Raw genomic sequence first — 26,881 nt, forward strand, 5'->3', positions numbered from 1 at the left:
AGTATCTGTTAGCCCAATCTGAGGCTTTATTTGAAGGCTGTACTAGCTGATTAGAAATCCATCCCTCAGTGACTTAAGTGCAGGAGTGTCTTTATTAGCCAAGTGGTTTCCAAAGTGTTGAGTGCTCTCGGTGACCTCAGACATGAGAAGGAGCTGGCAGGGCTGAGCAGGCTGTGGGGAAATTTGCATGTTTCCCCTTTGTGAACAAAACTTTCAAAAGCAAGAAATTAGAGGTGGTGTAATCATAGGTCTAGCTCGTCATACATAATATATGTGAAACACTTGACAAGTTCTCAAAGGTGTTTCAAATATGCACACATGGAGATCACATGGCATCTGTGTCTTGAACCTTCAACATTGTTAACAGAGCTGGTGTTTGTGAACTGAGGATTCTATGTAGCCTCTCTCCGAATTACTCCCGGCCATAAAATTCAGTCAAAAATAAAACTGTTAATAAGCATCGTGTGTATTATCCCCAACCAGACCCTAGTTAATTCCACAGGCCTTGAATAGTAGTGGGATGCCAGTTATAAATCAGGCTCTGTGATATGTACATAACACAGCTTATACTGTTTTGCTTTTAGGCCCATGCTTTCTCTTGTTCTATCCATGCAGTAAGACATCCCTCTGAGACTCTTCCTTGAAAGGATAAGTCTTCTGTGAAACTCTTTATGTCGGGTAGGGGTTTTCATTTTCTTTTTTTGTTTTTATTTTTTCATTGTCAGCCTTACCTAAACACTTTTCAATTTGTACCAAGTAAGTATCATAGGTGTGGTAAATTCTGAAAATAACATGAGGGAAAGTCTGGGTTCTTTTGTGCATTGTGTAAAGTATTGGAAATTTCTCTTTTATTCATCTCTAGGATCACTTGGACTGATCTGATTAGAAGGGACATTTAAAGTAAGACTAGCCTGTAGGATTATATTTCATGTTAAGTGCCATTTTAGAAAAAAATTGACATCCTCTACTTCTGCATGTTGTATTCTGCTTAAATAAAAACTGATACAAGTATTGGAAGATGGGATGTGTATGCAAATAAAGGCAAATTAATTTCCACGCATGCTCCTTCATACCAGTTTACATTACCACATATTTTCCAGTATTTGAGTTGGAGATGAGCAGACTCAACTTTAAGCAATTCAACTTCAGACACCTCTGTCCTTTCCTACTGAAGTTGAGTTGCTTAAAAACTTATTTTTAAACACCATTACTTCGTGTTTTAGCTCTGTCTCCAGGCTTGCTGCTTACACTTAGGGATTACGTTGATTTTTGAGAATAACCTGCTCACCAAACACCCCCTTGAAGTTGTCTTAGCTAACAGAATCACATCAAAGAAACAACTTATTTTTTAATTTGTACCGCATACATCAAGCATTAAAAAGGCATGTTGTCTGATATGCAGGGACAATGATCTTTGAAAGCCCTGGGACTAGATACTTAAGCACAGATCTCTTTTTATAGGTTAGTCCTGGCTATCTCGGGAGCCAAACTTTCTACAGCAAAAGTATAGGTTTCTACCAACAATAGTAGTTTTCACATTCAAGCCTCAGTCTTGCACATGCCCTGCAGAAGAAATAGAAGTATTGTCATTCTAGTCTATTAGTATAAAAAAAGAAATGAATGTGAAACTTCAAAGCCTTCAGGTTTCAAGGAGTGAGTGATATTGCTACTGTCTTTTTCCAGATTTCTATTAGAGACAAGTTTTCTAACCTTAATCCTGGTGTAACAGTGAGGGAACATAAATCCATGTCTGCAATACTCTCTTATTGCTTATGCCAGAACAAGCAACACCTCCACTGAACTGCTGGAAATGGCTTCTTCATTACTGCTCCTCCTTGTATTATTCAGAGTAGTCCTTGTAACTTTTCCTTGAGAATGCCTCACCTAGCAAAGTGGTTATTGTTCACAATATTTATAGTCTTGGGACTGGGAGACCAGGCTAGGCCGTGTTCAGTAGAAGAACAATGTGACTTTTTCTATTAATTTCAACTGAATTGCATGTGGGATTAATTAACCCATAGGCTGGAGTGAAAAAGCTGTCCAGCTGTAATGCATTTTTGCTTTGTTGAAGGTGATTGATTAGGAGTTGGAGTGACAAGAAAACCTACAATACTCTAGAACTATGCCATGAATTCAGAATTTGTAATTATATAGATGACTTAATTTTATTTTCTAGTTGTACATGAAAAATCTGATGCCAAAACTTAAATGGGAGTTTTCATTTTCTCTGCCGTAGGGTGTTGCAATGAAAGTGTTCTGTAAAAATCTTCTCTGACTAGAAAGATCAAAGAAAGCAAGTACCAGCTCAGGCATTCTCTGTGAAGCTGTCTTTCCTCTCACCTTGTCTGTTTTCTAAATATTGACCATCTTGTTCTCTCCTTGTTCCCAGAATTTATCATGATGTATTTGTAGTGATGTATACCAGAATCACTTACTGAAATAACAAAATGACAGTGTAACATAAATGATAATGTTGGAACTTCGATGAAAGCTGTATCTTGTCTCCACCAATAACCCAGTGTTGGAAGTCTGTAGAGTATTAGACTTTTGGCGATCACGATTGTAATGTCAATCAAGGACTCAGCCTTGCTAGGAAGGATAGAGCACATATCTCCCCAGTGACAGACACTTCAAAATCCAAATTGATTGTTTTTCTTTCAGTTTGTTGTGGTCTTGCCTGTAAAAATAAGGTGAGCATCATTCTTTGTAAAAAAAAGAGAACGCTCAGGGTAGTATTTAGCCTGAAATCCTTCAGTTTTGTATAGGATTGCTTTATTTAGAGATGTTTGGGGAGGAATGGCTGAGTAACTTCCAGCCATAAGTGACAATGGGTTATGTGGATCTCCTTGGTATAAGAACAAGTTGTATTTGATGTTTACTGTACTGGAAAAAGAATATGTTCCTTTTGTTGTAAAGAGTTTCTGAGCACATCAGGAATTCTGTTTTGACAGTGGTCTGGTCTTTGTTCTTTTTCATCCATGCATCATCTAATATATATATTTTTTTACAAGTGTTTATAGATATGGCTCAAGTTCTCAGACTGCCAGAATCTACAGCTATCAGTGGCAAGTGTTTCACAAGCACATGGGGGGCCTCAAGGCAGCAGTAGAACTTCTGTGGGTTTCACTGTATTTTATTCAGCTTGTGTTTTGAGCTTGTTTTTCTCACGGATTTAAGCAGGTGTATAGAGCACTTCCGAAGCGCACGCTGGCTGAAAAGGTAAACATCTGATGTGGCGTTTGTGGTAAAAGGACCCCAGGCAGCTCCGAGCACAGCAGAGACCAGAAGAGCAGCAGAGGCATGAAATTGGGGGACACTCCCTGAGCGGCTCCACTTGACCTTGACCCTGACCTTGACCAGCAGGTGCTGGAGGCGGTGACGGATGGGGGGGACGCTGCTTTCCCTCCTCGGCTCGGCAGATCCCAGAGTCCCAGCCCGGCGGCCCCGGGTGAGCCCCGAGGGCACCCTCCTGCCGGATCCCGCTGCTCACCCCGCAGCGACCGCCCCGCCCTCCTTCCCTCCCGGGCCGTACCTGCGGCCGCAGCCGGACCCGCCTCCCGCCTCGGCGCGGCCCCGGGGCGGGGCCCGAGGAAGTGACTTCAGCCGGCGGCGGCGGCGGCGGCGGCGTTGTGGCTCGGCGGGGTTGAGCGGCGCGGAGCGGGTGCGAGCATGGCAGCGGCGGGAGCGAGCATGGCAGCGGCAGCGGCGGGAGCAGCGGCGGCGCGGTCGCTGCTGGCGGCGGGGCGGGCGGGCACGGGCGGGCGACGGTGCCGGGTCCTGCCCCTGCCCCTGCCCGCCGCGGGGGCCGCTCCCTTGTGCACCGTGGCCCCGCAGCAGCAGCAGCAGCCGTCGCCCGACATGAAGAGCTACCTGTGGTCGCGCTACAAGGAGGCCAAGAGGGTCACCAAGGGTGAGCGGCGCCCGCGGGCGGCAGCGGCGCCGCCGCCCCGCCGTGCCCGGCAACCTGCCCCGGGGGTCGGGGCGCCGCCGCTCCCGGAGCGAAGGGATGCGGGCTGGAGGCTGGGAGCGGGGGAAGGACGAAGGCTGTGGGGGCAGCGTGAGGGGCTCGGGGGGCGAGGCGCGGGTCCGTCCGACAGTGCCTGGCGAAGCGCTCTCCCCTCCCGTGGTCTGCCCGGTGCCGGGCTGGGAGAGGGGTCGGACCGTCCCCTCGGCAGGTCCGCAGGGCTGAGCCCGTCAGAGCACCCGCCGGGGCTGCAGGTGTTCGGAGGTGCCTCGAGGAAGGAGCCTTTTGTGCAGCGTGGGCAAGGTGGCAGGTGCTGGAGATGCGTTGTGTGGGGAAAAGCAGGTGTAAAAAGGAAATCGAGAAGTTGGTCGTCTGTTTGAGGCAGTTTCTGCAGTAAGCTGCTCTTCCGAAAAGTTAAAATCCTGTGAAGTTTTGGATGATGTTTTTCATTTTTCCTGTGGTTCCATTATAACACTATAAAGCGTTGTAAGATGCTCGTGATACGTCCGACTCTGGGGAGCCCTCTTCTTTGGCCCAGCTAGGCAAAAAGCTAGGGGACAGATGCTTGCTTGCTTCCTTGCTTCTGCTTTTGCTCTGATGGGACTAGTATTACTAAGGTAATACTTGCTCGAGTGCAAGCTTGAACATGTGATCTTTTTTGGGAGCTGAAAGTGAAAGAGGCAGAGTGTGTTCTACAATATCAAGTGAAAAAGATTGTCCCGTAGTGGCAATGGATAACCTTTAGATAGCATGTTTTGGCCTTATAAAAAGAAATTACTGTGTTATTCTGTACCTAAGAGTCCTGAATGTGGGCTTCACAATGCTGGGTGCAAATAAAGCATTTGTGAACATAAAACAGCATCAGCATTTCAGAAGTGAAGTTAAAAACTGTGTTAGAGATCTCAAGAGAGTGCTGTGGGATTTTGGAGGGTCAGATAAGGGATAGGAAAAAGAGAAGAGCCTTTTATTTTGAGCCTTTTTTCCTTTTCTTGTTTTGGGAATTAACTTTCTCTTATTCTAAGCCACACCCAAATAATACTTCAGGGTAATGTTATGAAAAAATAAGTCGGTCAGTGGGTGTGAGTTGGCAAAAGATGAGGCAAGTGCTTCTAGAATATTAGTGCTTCTAGACTCATATTACAGCCTAAGTCGCCCAATGGCTTCAAATATGTGACGTTTCATTTAGTTATGATGTTGAGATGATGTTTCAACATCTCCCCTGATTTTTGAAATAAGGTTTATAGCATTTTGGATGCTTTCTGCTAGCCAGAATGTCTAATAGCTACCAAGCGTTTATGCTGTCTGTTTTCAGACAGGCAGTACTCAAGCTCTTTTTTAGCTGAAATATCTTTTTATCTATGTGTAGCTATATAAATGTCTTTGTTTTTAAAACAAGTGTTGAGTCACCAGGCTGAACAATTGACATTTGAAAAAATACTTTAACTATAATGCAGAAATGGGTATTGTAACGTGATTTTAGAAGTTCACAAAAAACTATGCTTACGTCTTGAAGTTAATTGAATGATTCATGGCCCTTTTTATAGAGGAAGAGTATTTGCCTTAATTGTAGCATGTCAAATTGCATTTGATATGATTCCTGGGCTTTTTTTGAAATTTGAAATTAAACTCAGTGAATTTGCCTTTCTTCCTCTCTTAAAAATTAAAAAACTCAGGTATCTGCATCTGATAAAGTTGAATGGTTTCAGATTACTGACTGTAATTGGGCATCTCTATGTTTCTTACTATATCTGCCTGTCAACTGTGCAGCAGTTAAAGGCATTGCTTTTACAAAAGAAGTGTAATTTCTCATTCCATGAGTTGGCCCGTTTTCAAAATGGAGTGCTATTTAACAGACCTGGAGTCTCCACACCTACCCCCACCTTGTTGAGATGTTCCTCTGGTGGTGGAACATGTAGTGATCTGTACTCAGAGCTGAAGGTGTTGAGATAAACTTGAACAATTCCTTTTAAACCTATATAGAAAGTAACCAAACAGACCATATTCCCTTTAGACTTACCTTTCCAAGCACAGATTTAAGATGATAGTTCCCCTTTTTTTTTTTTTTTTCCCAGCAGTAGGGAAGTCTGGAATATATAAAGATAGTCTATGATAAAGGAAGGAAGGAAAACATACTCGTGTTTTATGCTGACAGGAGAGTAGTATTTAGCCTCCTAATGTTGCTGTTTCAAGTTTTCTAAACAAGAAATATAAACATTCTTAGTGTTTAGTTCTGACATTGGTGTTGGTCTGAAGTTACTTGATATATTATGGACTTAACTTCTCTGTATACTTTTCCATCAAATATCAAGAGAAACAGCCTTAAAAATGGAAGTGGTTTACACACTCTAGGCATGTTAAGTAGAGAATAAGCAGAATATTTTTGGTTTCCTGATTTGCTAGAAGGTTAGTAAGCATAGCAGTGTGTTTGCAACAGTTGTTTGGAAACTATGGCAGTCATATAAAGTTTACTGAACTCAAATAAGTAATGTGGTAACCTTGAAATGGTGAAGCAAAAAAAATAAAGCAATGTCAGTTCTGCTTCTGTGGCAGGAGCTGGACCAAGTAATGGGAGGAGAAGACAAGGTTCCTAGAGGAGTAGTAATAATAATAATAATATCATTCTCCAACTCCAAATTAATTTTCAAAAGCCTTAATAAATGTATTAACAGAGTTAGCAAGAAATTATGTCTGCCGTTCTCTGATAAGCAAGATGGCAAAATGCATTTTCTCTCCAACTTGGACTGTGCAGAGAAAAGTGTGCTTCAAATAAAAACTATGGGTCATCCAGACAAGTTTGGGACAGCATGTTCAATAGCATCATATTGTTAAGGAATAGCTGCTTAGTGTGAATTAGTTTGGTAGTTTCCATCATCATTTATCTATATTTAACAGTTGCTCATTGATTTCTATGTCTTTATTTAAATAAAACTGCAAGGCTGATATAACTTTTTTCTCTTCACAGAGTTGGTTCCTTCAATTATGAGTAACATGCTGAATCCAGATGCTATTTTTTCAAACAATGAAATGAGCCTGTCGGACATTGAAATTTATGGTTTTGATTATGACTACACGTTGGTCTTTTATTCTAAACATTTGCACACGCTGATATTCAATGCTGCTCGAGATCTTCTTATCAATGAACATCGGGTGAGTAAAATTAGTGGAATAACAAAAAATTTATGAATAAAGAGTATAATAAATAATTTCTGACTGAGAGGCATAACTCATCTTTTCATACCTCATTCCTAGCTTGTCTCCCTTGTAGCACATTTTGTACAACAGCTACATATGAACAACAGAAGTGCTGGTTTATTCTCAGCTGCAGTTTTGAGCAGAGCACAGTCTGTTAATGAGTACAGTTATTTTTGTCTTATTTTTTAATGTGGTGGTGTGGTTTGTTGTTTGTTCCCGACTGTCATTTATTTGAGTCACATTAATGAATAAGAAGCTTAAAACTTACCATTACTCTGTTTTATCTACTGCTGTGAGTGCAGTGATTATTTTCCATATGGAGTATTTTTAGATTGACTTCTGAGGAGGGTCTTTGATTGCACTGTGTGCTTGCAAGGTGCTCTGTGTGCACCGGGCGTCTCAGCTGTGTTTGCTGAAGGGGCAGCGTGTTCAGTGACACTGTAATCAGAGCCTGGATATGAGTCAGTGTTCAGCTCAGGAGTCCCCTGACCCCTCGCCACTGTGTTTGCAGGGGTGACCAGTTGACATCCAAGCATTTTGGAGCTGGTTGTTGTGTAGTTTGGGGATGGAAAAAGTTCCCGTGTGTTGGGAAGCAGGGCAGGGGGGAGATGGGTGACGAAGGAAACTGAAGGTGTTGCTGGCATAAAGACTGGGGAAAAAAAAGGTGGACTAAAAGAGACAAAGGTTATTGAACTGTAGGACTTGCAGGAAAATAAAAGACAAAGTCCATGGGAGAACTTAATAAAACTGCTTGTGTATTTTTATACAACCTAAATCTGAATGGGTGGTGTTATTCTACTTTCGTATTTGAATCTAAAGGTTAGGAGCTATATATAAACATCTATAAATATCGCTGCAAGAACAAACAAAACTTCGTGGGTGCTACAAGCATACAAAGCTTGATCCCCCTACAATTTTGGCATGATAGTGCCTTGGTAGTGATTTCTGTAGGATGTGTAAATACATTTTATTAAAGCTGTGTGGTTCTTGTGAAAAACAGTGTTACTGTAGGAGTCAAGATTTTTTCTTATAGACAAAAATTGAAATGGTTAAAATGATTAAAAAATGATTCTTGATTAAAGTCTCTTGAGCTTTAGTAAACAAAGCTGTAATTACTTTTTGAGACAGCTTACCAAAATACATTGTCTCCTCTTGGAATTTACTGAGGGACAACAGTTTTTATTGGTGCTATCTATGTAACTGCTTATGCTGCTAATTTTTTTTTGCCTTTAACATTAGAAAAAAAAAATCTAGATATTATTGTCTGTTATGACTGTTACAGTCAGTCTAAAAGATGACCAATTTTGGTCATTGCAGTCTGAGGTAATTCATCAGAAATTGCAAAATGCAGTGTAGGAAGCAAGGAATTTTGAAGTATGTCCAAGAGAATAAACATCAGTTTAGTGCTAATCACAGAGGTGGCAGCAGGTGCTCAGTGTAAGCTCTTGTTCTTGGGTTTATTTCTTTCCTCGCATACAGGCCTTGTGCCATCCTATTGGGACTGCTCTTTCAGTGCAGTTATGTTTATCCCTACCAAAAGTGGAGTAAGCAAACAGTACAATTTTTATAATTTTTGTTTGGTTTGGTTTGTAAGGAAGCTTTGATTTGTGTGCTGGGGTAGGCTCAATCTTTATTTCTTGTGTACTACCATGTATGTGAAAACACAACCTTCTGGTAGAATAAAGTAGGCAAGTCAAGTATGCAGAAATTTGATAAAAGTCAGAAATAAATTTCATTGTACATGCTTGATGTGGTTGCTTTGGGTCATGTTCTTCACATGGTAACTTTTAATTGATCATGTTTCTGTATCCTTCATTGATGTCCCTTGTGCCTCTGCTTCATGTCCCCTGGCCAAATCTTTGTCTTCTAACCTCTCTGAAGGCTTTTGATGCTGTTTTTCATTCAGATCAGTAGCCTACCACATGTTTTCTTGAAGTGGTAGTAGGGATGATAGTTAGGATAAAGGACTGTTTTCTTTAATTGTATATGCCTGTGCTCAATGCAGGCACGGTCTGCAGAGTAAGTTGCAGGGTAAGTCCTCTTCAGCAAGATAAAAACTTTGGGCAAAATTGCAATTAATTTATTTATTGTAAGAGTGGCTAGAGCCTCCACTGAAGCTGCATGATGTACCCCCCCCACCAAGGCTTGTAAATTAGCCATACATGCATGGAGACTGTTGTAGACAGGGTGAAAAATGTGCCTGAGATGGATTTGTCAAGATCTAGGACTACTGTAGCCTGTGGGAGGGAAATGAAAGATTGCCTTTCAGAGGGTTAATCAAAGAATTGATAGTTTTCTCAGGCCTTGTTGAAACGACTGAAGCATTTTACCTTTTAAAAACAAAACCCTTAGCCCCAGGCACACATCTAACATTTTTTTTTCATGGCAACCTATAGTTAAAGCAGGACAAAATTACAATGGACTGAAAATGAGCTTGTACTGAAAAATGCTAGAAAACTATATAGTAGTGGTGTGAGCTCCCTACGTTACATATAAAGAACATGGGGAAAGGGTACATGACAAAGTCATTCAATTCACATGCAACTCTAAACAATGAGTTTTTAAAATATATTAAGAATATATTAAATTAACTTTTCTGAATGAGAGGCTGATGTTCAAAGTTAATCACTACAGAGTATACCTGGATGTCCAGCTTTAAGTACCATGATTGACTTAGATTTAAAACAATGACCTTGGATTTTTGGAAAAACTGTTGACTTGTCTTGCACTGTGTACATATGTTCCTGCAAATCTTCACCAGCCTATCAAAAGCCTCTTAACAATTAGAGAAAATGAAAAGCATGGAAAACTTAGACTTTTAAAGTTCTGCGGAAACAATTTTTGTTTCTACTATGGATTTAAATTAACTGCTCTCTTTTCTTAGTATCCTGCAGAAATAAGAAAATATGATTATGATCCAAATTTTGCCATCAGAGGACTTCATTATGATGTGCACCGGGTATGTATAAATAACTTTGTGATGTGTTACTTGGTGCTAAGAACCCAACCAAAGAAACTAAATAGAGCTTTTAAGTCTTCCAGCTTTCCACTCTATGTTGATTTGTAAGGATTTTGTTTCATATTTTCCTCTTTCATAGTAAGCATCATTATTATTAGTAGTTGTATTTGAATAGCTCCTAACTAGAAAACGTTTTGGGTCTTTTGTCCTCATGGTGGGCAGGGGAAGGCAAGTTAAGAGTGCAACAGAATAAACCCAGGTAAAACCAATTGATAAAAGTTTTTTGGAAGCTATGAAGGAAGTTGAAGTGAGGGTGCTCAGGTGTTCTTGAGACAGGTTAAAGGTAAAATCGGTTTGACTTTTATAATTTCATGTGAAATAGTTGATGTGATAAAAACTGTTACTTTCTTTTTTTTCCTGCAAGGCATTGTTAATGAAGATCGATGCTTTTCATTATATTCAGCTGGGAACAGTTTACAGGTGGGTAAAATTATTTTCTATTTATAATAAGAATGTTTACTCTTATTTTTTGAATCTTTTAACTGCATTTATTACTGTACATCTTGGTTTCGTATCAGGAACTGTGCCCTGACAAGCACAGACCTGAATGAACATTACAGGCTTACTGAAAGGGGGTTTCTTTGCACCTCTGTGTGTACACACAGACATGTGTACACGTTTACTGACTGATACAGTACAGCTGATTCCCTGGTCCAGCTGGGGAAGTTGGCAGGCTGGTTGGTCACATAGTGCTGACTCACTTTGTTTCCGGCTGTTAAATTGTGCTGAAAGACATCTAAAAATACACTGATGACTTTTCTGCTGTTGCTTTCTATGTAAATAGTCACAGAGTGCCTGTTAGTGTGACTTCGGTGTGGTTGTGGAGACATTTGAGAGGTCTTGCTGTGTTTGCACAGAGCTTTTAAGTTTGGACACATCAACCACATCATACTTGCAGAAGGAAGCTTGACACAGCCTGACACTTTTTGAATTTACTGAATTGATGTAACATGGGTAATCTCTGTGCTGTTCTTTGTTGCATCATATAGACCTACTATATGTGAACTTTGACAGGAAAGTTTTTGGTATGGCTCAGTTTGCTGTAATGAAGCAGTACACATTTGACTGACTTGAACACCACACACAGTACCAGATTTTAAATCAAGCAAGAAGCCAGACCACCTTTCTTAAAGTCATTGGACAAAAAGTTTTCATCTGGGACCAAAAGATGATGTGACCTTGAAGTGATTTACTGTGGGGGATTGTATATGGTAGTATGAAATGATGATAATATGCTCATTACTTATTTTTGTTTGCCAGTTGTGCGGATAGGCAAGATGATTCAGCCATAGTCATTCATCTGTTATTGTACTAATTTGGCTGAGATGCCTTTTGGGAGAGGGTAGAGGAAGGCAAGGAAAATGAAAAAGGACATGAGATGGCACGGACCAGCATTAGGCTCCTACCATCAACACAGTAGCTATCTAAATCTACCAAAACAATGTGTTCTGTATGTATCATCAGAGTCTGAGGGGAACTTTATACCAGTTATTTGTGTGTGCTGATGTAGAATAATTATTGTATGTTTCAACTGACAAAGCCTGTTGTGGTTTTCAAAGAAATCATTTATGCAGGGCTAGGAGGGAATCAGAGAACTCGGTGTAAAGGTTACTGGTGGTAGGATTTGCTGTGAAAAATGCTGGTTTGTTAGATTAAAGGCCAGGTGGGGTAACCAAAGCTATGTTTATCTGTAGCAGTATGTAGTAGAAATGTAAAGATTGGTGTGGATGGAAACATGTATATATGAGAGCACCAGAAGAAATGTTGATGGAGGGGACAAAAGGATGGCATGTGTTGGTGGTGCCTGCATGAGTTGGTCATCAGAATTTCATCACATTTGCATGCTGTTTCCCTATTCACCTGTACAGTCATGAGGGGAGGAAAAAAGAGGCTGGAGGATGTGAGAAATGATGTCAGGAAGAGCAGTGGTAGGACTGGAACCGTATAGGTGTCCTAGATGAGAAGATGAATGGGTGGTGAGTCCATCAGCAGTGTTGTGTTATGGCTCAGAGTGAGACAGAATAAAGATGCAGAAAATCAGGTTGTTGTCAACTCCTAGTACAAAAAGCACATCCAAAACCAAAACATGAGGACCATGCAAGAAAACTCTAGAAGGATGTTGAGATTAATGAAGTGCTGGTGGCCCTTGTTCTCCTTGTCACCCAAAGTAATTCTGGATGGACTGCTAGGCAGCACATCTTGTTATTTATGAACCTGTGTGAGCGTGAGAGTGAAAGCTACCACTTCACTTAGTACTTTCTCTTAATTTTGTTTAAAACGATATTACCTTTTCTCTTCTGTACCAACACTGAGCTTTGCTGTCAGGTGCTGCATATCAGTAGTTGTTAGTTTTGTCCATGCTGTCAGTGAAATAAAACAAACTTTCTCTCCACTTTGGCTTTTACAGTTGTCCTCTCTTGATTTGTTCTTAAGTAGTTACAGATCCACAAGTGTTTTCTTTAGCAGTGTTCAAATACCACTTGGCATAGCTGTCTGCAGACCAGAAGGTACCTTCTCAATTCTGATGGTATTACTTGGTATCCTTTTAACGTTTAGTTGCATTTAACATTTGTGTTTTCTGCTGTGGAATGGGTGATGTTGAACTCTTTATGTTACAAAACCGAAGTATTATCTGCCCTGTTTGTGTGCAATACTGACTTGAATGGTGGAGTCCTGCCAAGAATAGCTCAGAGTTATGTACTAGTCAGTGTAGCATTGACAAGAGCAGTAAAGGAGCTGGTTAATGTGGGACTCTGCTACCACAGAAGCCCTGAGGAAGTTGATGTAGCATGCCTTTTCACTGCAAAGCCGGTGTGGATGATAAGCACTGAAAGTACTAGGCTAATCAATTTATTTATTTATTTTTTAATGCCTGAAAACACTTCTTGGTGAGACCAGGAAAGGGAGGCACTGAAATAACAGCCTGTTTTAAAAAGCTGCAAAACACCATAAGTAGGCATAGAAAAAAAGAGACTGGCTGATCTGGTTTTCATTTGTGGTTTTTATTCCTAAGCAAAATCTCAACACTTCTGTGTCCTTTGGTGAGGATATTTGCATGCCTGCAGTCTTTTAGATGCTTTAGTAAAAGATGCTCGATGATGCAAACATCTAAAACCAAACCAAAGCCTTTACTCTCTTAATAGTTCATAAAGAAACTTTGGGGAGAGATCATATCCCCTCGTTCCCTGTTTGTTGTTGTATTTTTTATGTTTTAATTACTTGTCAACCATCCTTCAAGTAATCTTAAGTTCTGTGAAACTGAAATGTTGGTGCAGTTTAAAACAAATTCTTATTTAGTTAAAGGCTGTGTATGTTTTTCTTTCTCTTGAATCTTCAAGGTCATGATGCAGAATAGTCTGGTTTAAACGCTATCACATCATCGATACTCCATGAAGGGAAGGCAGTGAGAAATTACTTTGTGATAAGAAACTGTAAGCTCTAGCTACTTACAAACCCTTGAGGCATAATTTCAATGGACTAATTAGCTCTTTTTCTGTAAGAAAGTAAAGTTAAATTTTAAAGTTAAAATTGGAATGTGTTCTGTGTGTATCAGTCTGTTAAAATGTTGCTTGTTCGGTAAGAAAAGATGCTGGTTTAGCTTATAGACAAAAGTGTTCCTGTGACATTATTAGTATTTTAATAAGGTCCAGGTCTAAGTGTTAATCCGTTGGACTTTGGTGATTACTTGAAAATTTTAATGTGACTTTTGAACTAAAGCTGATGTTGTTTTCCAGAGGCCTCAGTGTTGTCCCAGATGAAGAAGTTATTGCAATGTATGATGGTTCCCATATCCCTTTAGAACAAATGAGTGACTTTTATGGAAAGGTAAAACCACAAATTGATCTTTATAAATGGTTGTGGGGGGATTTTTTTGTTGTTGTTGTCGTCACGTGTGTTTTTTTGTTTTGTTTTGTTTGTTTGTTTGTTTGTTTTTGGTTTTGAGGTTTTTGATTTTTTTTTTTTTTGGTGCGAGGGTAGTGGTGTCTAAATTTTGTTCTCATTATAACTAGCAGTTATATTTTCTCAACATGTGATTGACTTATAGTACTAGATGTGAAGTTTGCCCTCTAAAGTTTTTTTTTTTCCTGCTTCTTGTAGTTTCTTCTTTGACTGCTCCTTTGCCCAGTCATTCAGACAGAGTAGTGGAACATGGAAAATCAAGTGACTTGCTTAGTGTTGCACAGCAAATCTGATAAAGGCTGAGAAATGAACCATATCTAGTGCTTTACCCAGGCTGTGTACTTCTTCCTGGTGGTCTGATGGCTTGACTGATGTAGCAGCAAGTCAATGTGTGGAGACATCTCCTGTGTGCAAACTGGCAGAGTGATAGTAAGAGGATCTGAAAAAAGAGGAATGATAAGAGATGAAACATTTAGGTTTAAGATCTGACTTTCTCAGGAAAAGTAGGTTCCTTCCTCTTTTCCAAATGAAGAATGGTGCTGTCTTTTTACTGAAAAGTCAAGTTTATTTTACACCTTTTACTTAGGGGTGTTAATTCCATTTTGGCATGAAAGGACCTTCTTTGTGCTGTGGAGCAGTTTATTGTTCTTGCACTTGTTCTTTTTTTAAGGAGCTGAATTTAGGATTCCCGAGTCTGTTCTCCGCAGCAGTTGTGAATATCATCCTGGCATTCCCTGTAGGCCTCCCTCTTTAGGCCTATACTTTCTTAGATCTTGGAAAGGAGAGTGACAGGACAAGAGGCAAGAGACACAAACTGAAACACAGGGTGCTTCCTCATCAGGAAGATGACTTTTCTTTATTGTGAGGGTGATATGACTATCATTATAGCTTTTACAGACTAGAAATCTCTTCCCTTGTTACTGCATTAGCTGTTGTAGATTCTTAAAGCTTTTTATTATCTTATTTTAAGGAGGTGAATTGTTTTGCAATCCCAATCAGTATTCCACTTACTAAAAAAACCCCAAACAAATAAGAAAACCTCCATTCCCCATCACAATAGCCAGTGCTCCTTATTTGCAGAAGTGGAGATTTCCAGTGAAGACCTTTAAGGGCTTTTCTTGACTTTAAGCTGAGTGCTGTCTTGTTTTGATGAATTAAAATACTGCTTTTAAGAGTAATGAGTTGGATTTATTTGAAGAATTAATCACAATGCTTTTGTTGGAGATACTTTATCGAAGGTTTTAGTTCAAGAAGAATCTGAAGCCATGTGAAAGGGATGGCAAAACCTGAATATCTGCAACTAAGCTGAAATGTTTATACGGAATGAATGAAAGTGTTTTAATCTGACAAATGCCTGACCTTATTTTTTTTTTTTCCCACCACTGTAGAGCTCACAAGGAAACACAATGAAGCAATTCATGGATATATTTTCCTTGCCAGAAATGAGACTCCTTTCTTGTGTGAATGAATATTTTCTGAAAAACAACATAGACTACGAACCTATTCATCTGTACAAAGATGTCAAGGTAGTAGCTTTGAAGATTTAGGTAAACCTCTATATTTGTGTGTCTTCTCTGTGAGCACTTCAGGAAGCTTACACCTATTGTGTCAGCCTCAGTGAAATACCTCACCTTAGGTTTTGTATGGAGTAATTATTGCTATATAACCTTAAAAACGTAAGTAAAATTAAAGTAGAACTTGGAAAAGAAACACAGAATTGAAATTTTTTTGAAATCTGACATCCTCTAGGGCTGTTGCTCTTTTTGTAGGTTTGAGGAGTGGATAGAGGGAAAGTGGAGAAGTTCTTTCAAGTTGATAAGACTTCTTTTGCTTGTTATTAAACAAAGCCTTTTTCTCACTATCAGGAATGTGAGAAGCTATAGGGTATTCCAGTTTGGAGCTTTCAGTTGTAATGCCTCTACATCTTGGCTAGTATACAATCACTTGCTATCTTATGCTTCTGGGCTATCTGTTCTGCCTGTTTATCTCTCTTCCTCTTCCAGAAAAACTCTAGTACTAATCTAGTAATTTGACCCTCTTGATTCCTCAGGATCTATCCTGCAGAGGAGATCATTTTATGTCATGGTTGTGTAAGAACACAAGAGATAATGCCCAAGGTGATAGTATTTGTCTGCACAGGCATTCCATCCAAAACCTTTTCCTGGCTCCTTGTTGACTTGTATTCAACTTGTGTAGTTGTTCAACACATGTGATGCACTCATATGTTGAATTTCTCACTTTTCCAAGTAGATCATATGGATTTTAAGAAATTTTTTACCTCTAGAGTAATTTTCGCTTCTGCCTGTGGTTGCATAGAGTCAGAAGGCTAGTTCATGTAATTCCTGCTGAAGTATGTGTAGGAATTTCTGTACTGTTCAGCATTACCAGCATTTTGGAAGCCCTTTACTGGTATTTTTTGAGGATTTTGAGGACGTAGTCCATGTAAGTACTAAAATGGCAGTGCCACTGATCTAAACAAAGTGATCTGGTGCAGAGCTGGCTCATGAGAGCTGCTAAATGCCTCCAGAGCTCCTTACGAGTGCTTTGCTCAAGCATTTAGCTTCTTTCATCTGTTCATAAATTCCTTATTTAAATAACCAGGGCATTTGTAAGTGATTGTAATCTAAAATCTGTCAGATGTAAAACTTTTGGTTAGTTTTTTTTTTTTTTTTCCCTGCAAGAGGAGAGGAATGTGTTCTGCTCCAAAGGTCACTAGAAATCTGTGGTGACTCTGCTGCTGCAGAGGGCTTTCACCCCACTTCACCCTTCTCAGCAACCTTTCACAGTAGTTATGTAAAACAGCCCCTCTGCTATACAGTTTTGTACTTCCCAAAATTATAAAGTTAGTGTCTTGGAGGACAGGCTTACTCTTTTAGTAGTGACATATATATTTGATGAACATTACATGGCATTTCTGTAAAATGCAGTTCTGAGAAAGGAATTGTTCTACAAACAAATTGCTACTGCTATGCAGTGAGCATGGATTTTATACTTGAAAAGATTTTAAAGTTCTCTGGTGCTCTATTGCTTTCCTTACAGGACTCAATCAGGGATGTCCATATCAAAGGAATAATGTACAGAGCAATTGAAGCAGATATTGGTAAGTACTAACGATACAATCTATCAAAGCTTTTTTCAGTGATAGTATACTGATCTTTCTGGCTTCCATATTTAAGAATACAAATTCTAAATTTTTAAAGCTTGAAAGCTTGTCAAAGGTGCCTTTGTTAAGTGCTTTGTGTTCTGAACCCCTTGGTTGAATGCAGAGAAAATTCTTTTGAAAAACTTTCTCAATTAATACTGTGTTTTCCCCAATCCTGACAGAGAAATACATCTGCTACGCTGAGCAGACTCGTGCAGTGTTAGCTAAGCTGGCTGATCATGGCAAGAAGATGTTTCTCATCACAAACAGTCCCAGCAGCTTTGTGTAAGTGAGCAGTTGTTTTCTGTTTAACTATACATTTTTAAAGCATGGGGAGAATGAGCTTCTCCAGTGTAGTTATGTTGCTCTGATAACTGCACATCTGTTATGCTTCACTGTTAATATCCCTCTGTCCTTTCTAGGGACAAAGGCATGAAGTTCATAGTTGGCAAGGACTGGAGGGATCTCTTTGATGTGGTCATTGTCCAGGCTGATAAACCAAACTTCTTCAATGATAAGCGAAGGTGAGTGTTTAGTCAGTAAAGAATGACTCAAGCAGCTTATTCCATATAAGGCTGTAGAGGGTGTTACGAAATATTTTAATCTGGCTGCAACGTAAAATGAAATCATACTTGGTGAAATCCTGTATGAGGTCACTACAAAATGCAGCAACATGCAATTCTGAAGTCTAAATATTTACCATGTCTTACCTAAGACAGTTTCAGGAGCTATCACAGCTACTGGAGTCAGGGTCACAGAAGCTATTTTTAACATCTTGCTTGTAAGCTGGTGAAGTGCGCTTCTTTCCTAAGAAACATGAGACATTTTGATGCCTTTCAGAATCATCCCTTTATCTGGAAATGTCTTCCGTTGCTTCAGGTTTTTTTTAGTTACAAATTATATTTAAAGGGTGCCTCTCTGGCTGACAGACTGGAATATTTGGACTAGTTGTTCAATTAAGTAAACACATTTGTAATGTGCATACACTATTCTTACATTTGAAAAAGACCTGCTCCTTTATGTGTAATTATGATTTGAAAGTGAGATAGAGGGAGGTGGGATTTTTTCCCCTTTACTTTTCTTCATTTTATTTTAAAAAGAACTTTGCTGTACATCTTGCCCCCATTCCTTTACCCTTTTCTTCAGTTGTCCATGTGTAGAAAATGAGGTATTGGGCAAGATTTTTACACATCTTCAGTTTTTTTGTGTTCTCTCCTTCTTGGCAGACAATTCATACTGTGTCTTCCCCTCTGCCTGGGGTCCCTGCCTTACATCTCAACAGCTGTTCTCAAACTAATAAATGTCATAGGTATACTGGAGAGATACATTGCTTTTCACTGGTTAAAATGGAAGCTTTGGAATCTTGCTTCTTCTGTTATACAATGTTCAGGTGCTAGACAGCATGTTTTCCTTTTGAGAGATGAGTATTGTTAATGTTAAGATATTAATCTCCTAAGAAGTGACAGAATTTCTACAGCAACGTAACAATTGTATATCTATTCTAGACCATTCCGGAAGGTGAATGAAAGGGGGGTGTTGCTTTGGGACAAGATTCACAAGCTGCAGAAAGGTCAGATTTACAAACAGGTATGCTTTCAATAAACTTTTTTTGGTTCAACTTTAACACCTATTTCCTAGAATCCCAAACTTCTTTAGACATAAAAGCTTCTAAAATGTAATATATTCTTAAAGTTATTTTCATATCTGAAATTGTAGAAATTCATTGTTGGTATTGTATGTCCTTGCCTCTTGAAATGATAATATTACTGAAAACCACTTGCAAAATTTGGGCTTCATAATATGTAAACTGAGAACAAGATTAATGATATGAAAGTGTTTTTAGGAGTGTACTAAGTTCCTTTTTCATGCAAGTTTTATGCTTCTGCAATGTACATGTCATTGTTTCTGCAGGGTAACTTGTATGAATTTCTGAAGCTTACTGGCTGGAGGGGCTCTAAGGTGCTCTACTTTGGTGACCACATATACAGTGACTTGGCAGTAAGTAGTTTGCTTTCACAAAATAAGATAAAAGAAGAGGCTTTTTGTTAGTTTTCCTGTCTCCCTCCCCAGTTATTCAGTATAAGACATTTTCATTTGAGATTTTGAAATACAACAAAATTTGGTTTGTGGTTAAGCCATATTGCTTTTTTCTGCAGTGAAGAACATTGGTTTCTTTAAAGACCAACCATGTTTTCCACCTGACTTGTAGCATTTAACTTGTTTACTAACTGTGGTCGGGAATGTGTGAGTTTGTATACCTGATCCAGATACTGATTGTGTCAGATGTAGCAGAGTAAACAGAGATATCCAAATATACAGTATACGCGTGATTTGGATGACATTTACTGCCAAGTGTAATATGAGCTGAATGAATTTCTGTTTTGAATGCAGGAGGAAATCTTCCTGTCACTAATGGTAAACTTCCTTCTTAAGACTTTGCTCTGGTTTGTATTCCAACTCTCTGAGCATTTTCTTACCACCTTATGAGAAAATGTATTTTAGCTGTTAATTTAGGGTAAGTGAACACTACTTAAGTCTTTTGTAATTGATATCATACAAATGCCTGGATAGGACTTTTCCACTGCCAAGCTACGGTAACATGTTTCAGCAGCAGATGATGTTAACATTTTTTTCCCCAATGTGCTTTTGAAAAGAAGAGTAAGTTTGGGTGCTTGAGAAGACTGAGGATCAAAAAAAGGAGGATGCAGCTGTGTTCTAGTCTGGCACAACGGATAAGAAAGCAGAGGTGGCATCTGCCTTGTGTTGTACCTGTCAGGAGGAGTTTGAATAGCTGGGGCTCCTGATAGGAGCCTTCTGTCAGCTGAATGTTAGGGTAAATATCACAAACCCAACACATGGTTCTTCCAGGTACTTCCGACAGCAACAGTGGTCTCATCTACAAGAGAAATGTCCTGCTGTTTCTTTTAAACCTAATGAATTAGTGTTTATTTGCAAGTGCTCGTGTGTTCTTTATCTCTCTTCAAAAATACAGGATTTGAAGCTTAATTTGAAATTAAGTTTTATTGCTTATTGGCACAGTTAAGTCCCACGGTTTCATATTCCTGCTTATACGTAAGAAGCAATTAGTGCCTCTGGGATACACAATAGTCAAATTCTTCAGTTCTTTTTAAGCAGTTCTTCTTAAGACTAATACCTGTATTTTGTAATTCTTGGTAAATAGGACTTGACCCTGAAGCATGGCTGGCGCACTGGTGCAATTATTCCAGAGTTACGGTCGGAGATTAAAATCATGAACACAGAGAAGTACATTCAAACCATGACCTGGCTGCAAACCTTGACAGGATTATTGGAACACATGCAGGTTTGTTCTGTGTGTTTGTAATCGGCTCTGTGTAGCAGAAGGGATCCAGCCAAGTTTCTACATGCTGGACATCGATGTTGCAAGTGCTTCGAGTCTCATTGAAGTGTTTGACTGTAGATAAATAAATGCAGTTATTTGTGTGGCTAGTTAATATGAGTTTTCTCAAAATGTCATCCCCTTCCTCCACTGGTTAGCCTGGATCAATTCCTGCTTTTGTTTGTTTAGAATGCATGTGGATAACTTCTGTATACTGATCTCTGAAGTATTGCTCATGTCCCGTTGGCTGATAAGGGTTTATTAATGGAAAGGCTTATCTATGAGGCTATCCTTAGTTACAGGTTATCCATACTTTGCATTCCAGGTTCACCGTGATCCTGATTCTCAGATGATTTTAGAAGAATGGAAGAAGGAAAGGAAGGAAATGAGGTAAGACACAGGACATGAAGATTTGCAATATGCTTAGTGATAGCCAAGGGTTCTATGTAATGTCTTCCACAGGTTTTTTCAGAATTTCTCTCCCCCCCGATTTATATTCCCTGGTAGTTACAGACCTTATAAAATGTTTTTCTATAGCAGTATTCTACCTGTCTCTTGTGTAGCTCTTCTCTCCTCTGACACTTTGTGCATATGAACCCCTTTTCCCTGTTCCCCTTCTTTAGAACAGATGTTATTTCTCTGCATGAAAAGGTAACATCAAATCAAATACTTTTCTCATTTTGGTTTTCCTCTCCCTCTGTGTTCAGCTGCTGATTACACAGCTTCTGCACAATTAATGTATTTCTTTGTCAAGGCTTAGGTTACTTTTTTGGTTTTTTAGATGATTTCTTCAGATGACATGTAATATGTTTTAGAATACATAGAAACTGGGCTCTGCACTAGACTGGATTTAGCAGTGGATTTATCATGAAGATAGGTAATGGGACTAAAAGTCTAATAATCTCTTATCGTGAAGGAGAGGAGTAATCCCTAAATGCAGGGGGTGTGGAGGGCACAATTGGCAAGGCCAGCAGCTGTACCAGCAGCAGCCTTCCCTAGAAACATGGAAGTAAATGAAATAGGAGTGATGCTTGGCAGCAACTAATGACAGAAGTTAATTCCAAGAAGCGTTTAAGCTTTTTGTGTGCATTAGGCCAAATATTTGACTTTTTTTAAAAAGTCTGTTATCTTTGGAACAAGTGGATGTCACTAGGATATAGATAAAGGTAAAAGTCTTCTTTCACAGTCTCTAGAAAGAAGGCTTGAGATGTCACGTTTCTAATGTCAGAAGCAACTTGTCAGAATGTCAGAAGTTTGAAGCTCTTCTGTTCACAGCTGTGATTTCTAGATCTGGGCTACGTGTGTGCGAGGGGTGAGAAAATTTCTTATGTGGCACATTTAAGTGTTTAGAAGTAAAATGGCAAGAGAACAATGCATAGACCATCTTACAGGAACTGCTTGCTTCAGGTTCTGGATGCTGGCTAGCGAAGAGATGTGTGCAGGTGTGTTCACTTCGTTGTCTTTGTTTTCTTTCTTCGTGGGACAGGGAGATGAACAGGAATTTCTTCAACGCACATTTCGGAAGCATATTCAGAACTGATGAGAATCCAACTTATTTCTTAAGACGTCTCTCTAGATTTGCGGATATCTACATGGCATCACTGAGTTGTCTCTTGAACTATGAGCCTGATTACACGTTTTATCCAAGAAGGACTCCTTTGCAGCATGAACTTCCAGGCTGGTCAGATCAGCTGTGCACTGGTACATTCAGAATACCTTTCCTACAAGAAACAGTTCAGATCAAATGAAAACTTGGTGACTTCTGTCTAAAATGGACAAATATATCTTGGTTTTTTTGAACATATGTGTATTTTTATTTAAGTCACTTAAATATGTTACCTTGGTTTAGATGTATCTCATACTTAATCTCATTGTAACTGTTTTCTCCTCTTCTGCTCAGACATGTGAAAACTCCTCTTACACACAGAAGACATGATGGACTGCCAAAACAGTAGTAGGCCAGGAGGGAGGGCAGCACATCTGAGGGGAAGGACTGGTGGTGTTCTGAGGTGGTTGTTTTTGTTTATTGGAAACTTTGATCTGCAGCCTTGCGGTTTACAGAGAAATACCTGTACTCTCATTTCTGGCCCTTTTCAGCACTCCAGCTGGAGCCTCTAATGGATCTTGGCACTGAAAAGCTTAAATCCAGTGTTAATCAATTGTCATTGTCATGGCTGGGCTTCGTGAACGAAGATTTGGGGAGGGCTCTACCCATGTTTGTTACAAGCGCGTTGGTGGCTGAAAAGGCCAATACGAGATAGACACGTCTGGTTGCAAAAGGCACAGCAGAAAGAGATAAACAGCTAATAACCAGGTCAGGGTGAGACTCAGAGGGATAGTGTACATATTGTACCTTTCCTTGCTGCTGTGGCTAGAGCCTGACCTGACTGAGCTGATGGCTGTAGTGTCGGCGTGGCTGTGCTGCACTGACGGGCTCAGGATGACGGGCTCTTTCTACTGTCTGTGCAGTTTCTGTTCTTGTAATGTTTGTGCTTGGCTGCAGGTGGACCTGAGCCTAAACCTGAAACTGCCAGTAGCTTGGGCTGCTTCGGCTTCCTCTTGTTAACTTTTAGGCACCTTTCTTTTTAAGTTCCAAAACACTTCAAATATCCACTCTCTAGTAATAAAGTAATTTCAAGAGGTCTTGCATTTTGCATTTCGAAGTGGAGACTGATCTTTCCATCAAGCTTTAGTTTGATCCTAAATGCTGCTTTTAAAATTTTTAACAGTGTCTTATTACAGTGGTATGCAATGTGGTTTTGCTGTTTGCTAGGAGAGAATGTATTTCATATAGCCTTTTACAGTCAGAAGTAAATACGCACAATGGGCAGAGGAGTTAAAAGAAAAATTAAGAAATGAGAAAATGAAACCCAGAGTATTTCTGTTGACATGTTTTTAGCTCAAGCCCTGAAAGCTGAATTAGGGATGGTGCAGATTTTGCATAAAGAAAAATAGTTTTGGTGGTGCAGATTAAAAGTTTTATTGAATTACTGAACATGAAGGTAATGCATAAACACAAACTCTGGGTAGCATTTGTTCCAAAGATTTGAGCTGAAAAATGTCTATTTTGCACAAGGAAAACATCTGTTGATGTGTTTCCTCTTACAGGCACTTTATAGAACTGCTATATAGTTGTTTTTAAGTAAGAGTTATTTTCTTTCTCTTGGATCCAAAGGAAATGGGTTGGGTTTTTTTTGTTTGTTTGTTTGTTTTTTTTTTAACTGGTGCTTCCCAGTCCAGCCATTTTAGCAGGTATAATATGATTAATAACTTCCAAATTTTAGTTATTAAAGCCTTGGTTTTTAAAAGCATACAATTAACAAAACATATAGCATCTGGTGTTCTTAATTTCACTTGCTTTCTCATGATTGTCAGGCAAACAAACTTTTGGTGACCAAAAGTTTTCTTGTTTTGGCTTTTTCTTTTTTAACCTGTCTGTATTATGTGCAATTACCTAGATTGAATTTCATATACAGTATCTTTCATGTTTTTAAAAGCATGTTTGCAAAGTAAAGAATGTATTTTAATCTAGTCTGCACAATTTTATAAGTAGTTTTCCTGTATGCTTGAAATCAGTATGATGTCCTCAGAGGTGATTGTGGATTTTGTTTTCTTGTGCTCCTATTTCAAACTTGACGTGCAACATGCCTGAAGTGTGTTTGTGTATTTAAACAGATGAATACAATACACTTGAAATGAGGAAGTTCATCTGACTGTCCTGCTGTTTTGCTGGATGGAAAGATAAAGTTTTGCAGGAAGTTAGTCTGACTTTATCAGGAGACTTGTTGGTGAGGCTGTGCAAGAAATATTTAGCATAACTTGTTAATGAAATGTGGGGATGGAAATATCCCGATTTGCCTTCAGTTCTTTATTCTAATGCTCAGCTACAACTGAACTTGGTGTTACAGGTGTGTAGCACCACTCGTGCTCCAGAGATTTTAGTTCACTCTTTAAGAAAAGAAAAAAAAACCACCAAAACCACTCTACATTCTCCATCTTACTACCAGCAAATAAGAAGATTGTATTATTCAGTTCTGTATTATTGAACTTCATCATGTTTTGTTGATTATAGCTCTGTGATGTTTATTCTTTCAAAGCTGGCTAGGAGCCAGTTTGTTTGCTTAATTTTCCTGTGTTAAGCAGGAACAGTTTAATTGGCTTGGATGGTGTTATCCACATAATACGCATTTTGTTTCAAGATTTTCTTCTTTTACCCTTCCGTTCTCTTAACTTAAAAATCAAACTTCTGTACCAAGTTATGTTACAACAGCGAGCTCAAGTAAAATATTGTTTATATTGCATGAGTTCTTGAAATAAACAACGTTGCATGAAAAGAATTAAATATGAGAGGGTTGTGTTTCCTTAAAACAATCCAACTATATGTAATATGAGTTTAAGTGAGAATATTGAAGTGTATTATTTATTTTTCAGTGCTAGAATGCAGCTCTTTAACTTTTAAAAATATCTTGCATTTTTTTAATGATTTCACCTTGGCACTCTCTGTGTTACTTATTTTAACCTTGTTATGCTATTGACTTCAAAGAGATTTTTGAGCATGTTTAAAAGGCAGTGTTTCTTTATATTAATTTTGAGAGTACAGTTCATTTGAACACCAAAGCAAGAAGAAATTTTTGTTCTGTTCTATCAAAAACACAGAAGTGAATAGTCTGTCAGTAAAAGAAAGAGTTTTATGAACTGTGGGGCTTTTTTTGTGATAAAAATATTTAATGATTATTACAAAAATAAATGTTTGGACTTTATCTTCTGGTCTCTCTGAGCCTTAATATTTTGGGTGACTGGGGAGAAGGAAAGAACATGATCTGTATTAATTGCAAAATTCTCTGGGGAAAACTCCTAGATACATAAGTGTGTGTTTTAACTGTGTTTGTGTTCTAAACTTTTTAATATAGGTAAAAAAAAAAAAGCAGGCATATGTAGGGGTGCAGGGGAAGAGGTTTGGGGAATTACTTCGGTCTGTCTGTTAAATCCAGGTGTTTTTACACATTAGATTCCCTTTGTTGTGCTCGAAAGCTGCATCAACAACCCTGGGTTTGCCTGCTTATCTTGTCTTGACAGTAGACATCCTGGGGTGACACCACCTAATGCCCCCCAGGCATTAGGGGGGTGTTACTGCTGCCAGCAAAAAGATCTTCCTTTGCTTGCTGTTTTGTGGTTTCCTTTGTGTTCTCGCTGTATCGCTATGATATGAATATTTTGGTTGAAGGAAACTTATTTGATTCACTTCTAACAGTGTGGTGCCAGTCACAGCTGTTACTGCTGTGCTTTGTGAAAATACAGTTTGTGAAGAAGCAGCTTCTGCTCCTCCCGGACCCGAAAATCTGAATGTGGGCATTGCATGGTAAGGGGATGTTCATATTCGTTGTCTGTCACAAAAATGGGTCAGGTAAAGATTGACTGGCATTTAAATGCTCTCACATAGCCTACATGTCTTGCTAAAGATACCTCAATGACTACTTCCCTTTGTACAATGAGATGAGATGTAAACAAACCAGCCAAGTTCAAGGAAAGACAGAGGCAAGTGGGGCAGACGGGGTGGTTGTGTTTCCTGCTGCTGAATATCTTACCTGGAAATACACTAGCAAAAAAATCCCCTCAGTTTAAAAATAGATGTTTAACACATATTGCGTTTCATGCTTGTAGCTGAGCCAAATGAAAGCACAGACCTAGAGAACTAAGAAATGTAGGATATTTGCCAAGTTAGCAGCCCTGTGTGTTTGTGGCCATTTTAAAGTCTGTGAAGAAGAATAAAAGCAGTTAAAAAGCAGGCTAGTGAAAGTTATCTACTTTTCCCAGAGGGGAGTCTGTTTGCTTCTGGTTAGGTTTGTTGAGACTCAGTCTTGCATTTAGTGCTCATAGTTGTTACTGCTCAGATACAGCCAACATGTCTGAGGTTGGTAACTCTGTGAGTTATATAGACTGCATCTTAAAGCCAAGCTTTTTTGGTTTTTAATTTGTAACAAGATTTTATTCCCTGTAATGTGTAGGTGCTGGTTTTCTTCACAGTAACTAAATAGAAATGTGTTTAATAACTGACTAATGCCCAATTCAGTCTTTAGTTCTGATCATGAGGACCACTCATCACAAGCTGTTGGTCATCCGAATCCTATAAAATAGAACAAAAAGAAAATCAGACTTGCACATTACGTTAAGAAATGAAAGTAACTTTTTGGCACATTTGTCCATACAGGTGGCAGAGTTGGCACCCAACATTTTTGCATCAAATGACTTTTTACTGGATGCAAAAAGGTATATTTTGATTTTAGACTCTGCATGTACATGAGGGTA

At 39.1% G+C, this 26,881-nt stretch overlaps 2 protein-coding genes across 2 annotated transcripts in view; one reads left to right on the top strand and one right to left on the bottom strand.

Annotated features, from left to right (window-relative positions):
• The first annotated feature begins 3,654 nt into the window (after positions 1–3,654).
• NT5DC3 (5'-nucleotidase domain containing 3) lies at positions 3,655–25,335 on the top strand. The gene is made up of 14 exons (XM_051785078.1): positions 3,655–3,910; positions 6,927–7,111; positions 10,041–10,115; positions 10,540–10,595; positions 13,910–14,000; positions 15,464–15,601; positions 17,115–17,175; positions 17,400–17,502; positions 17,640–17,741; positions 18,723–18,804; positions 19,129–19,215; positions 20,399–20,539; positions 20,901–20,965; positions 22,062–25,335. Exons 1-14 carry the CDS (start codon positions 3,670–3,672, stop codon positions 22,321–22,323), a joined length of 1,689 nt encoding a protein of 562 aa, XP_051641038.1. The 5' UTR covers positions 3,655–3,669; the 3' UTR covers positions 22,324–25,335.
• The window catches only part of STAB2 (stabilin 2), an 84,125-nt gene continuing 82,445 nt past the window's right edge, over positions 25,202–26,881 (bottom strand). Inside the window, exon 69 of the mRNA XM_051785077.1 lies at positions 25,202–26,699. Within this exon, the coding sequence (XP_051641037.1) occupies positions 26,649–26,699 (51 nt within the window). The 3' untranslated portion in view covers positions 25,202–26,648. The remainder of the gene's footprint in view (positions 26,700–26,881) is intronic.

The sequence above is a fragment of the Manacus candei genome, unplaced genomic scaffold (assembly GCF_025592945.1).
Source record: "Manacus candei isolate 608988 ecotype Guabito, Panama unplaced genomic scaffold, ASM2559294v1 h1tg000018l, whole genome shotgun sequence".
Classification (NCBI taxonomy): Eukaryota; Metazoa; Chordata; class Aves; order Passeriformes; family Pipridae; genus Manacus; species Manacus candei.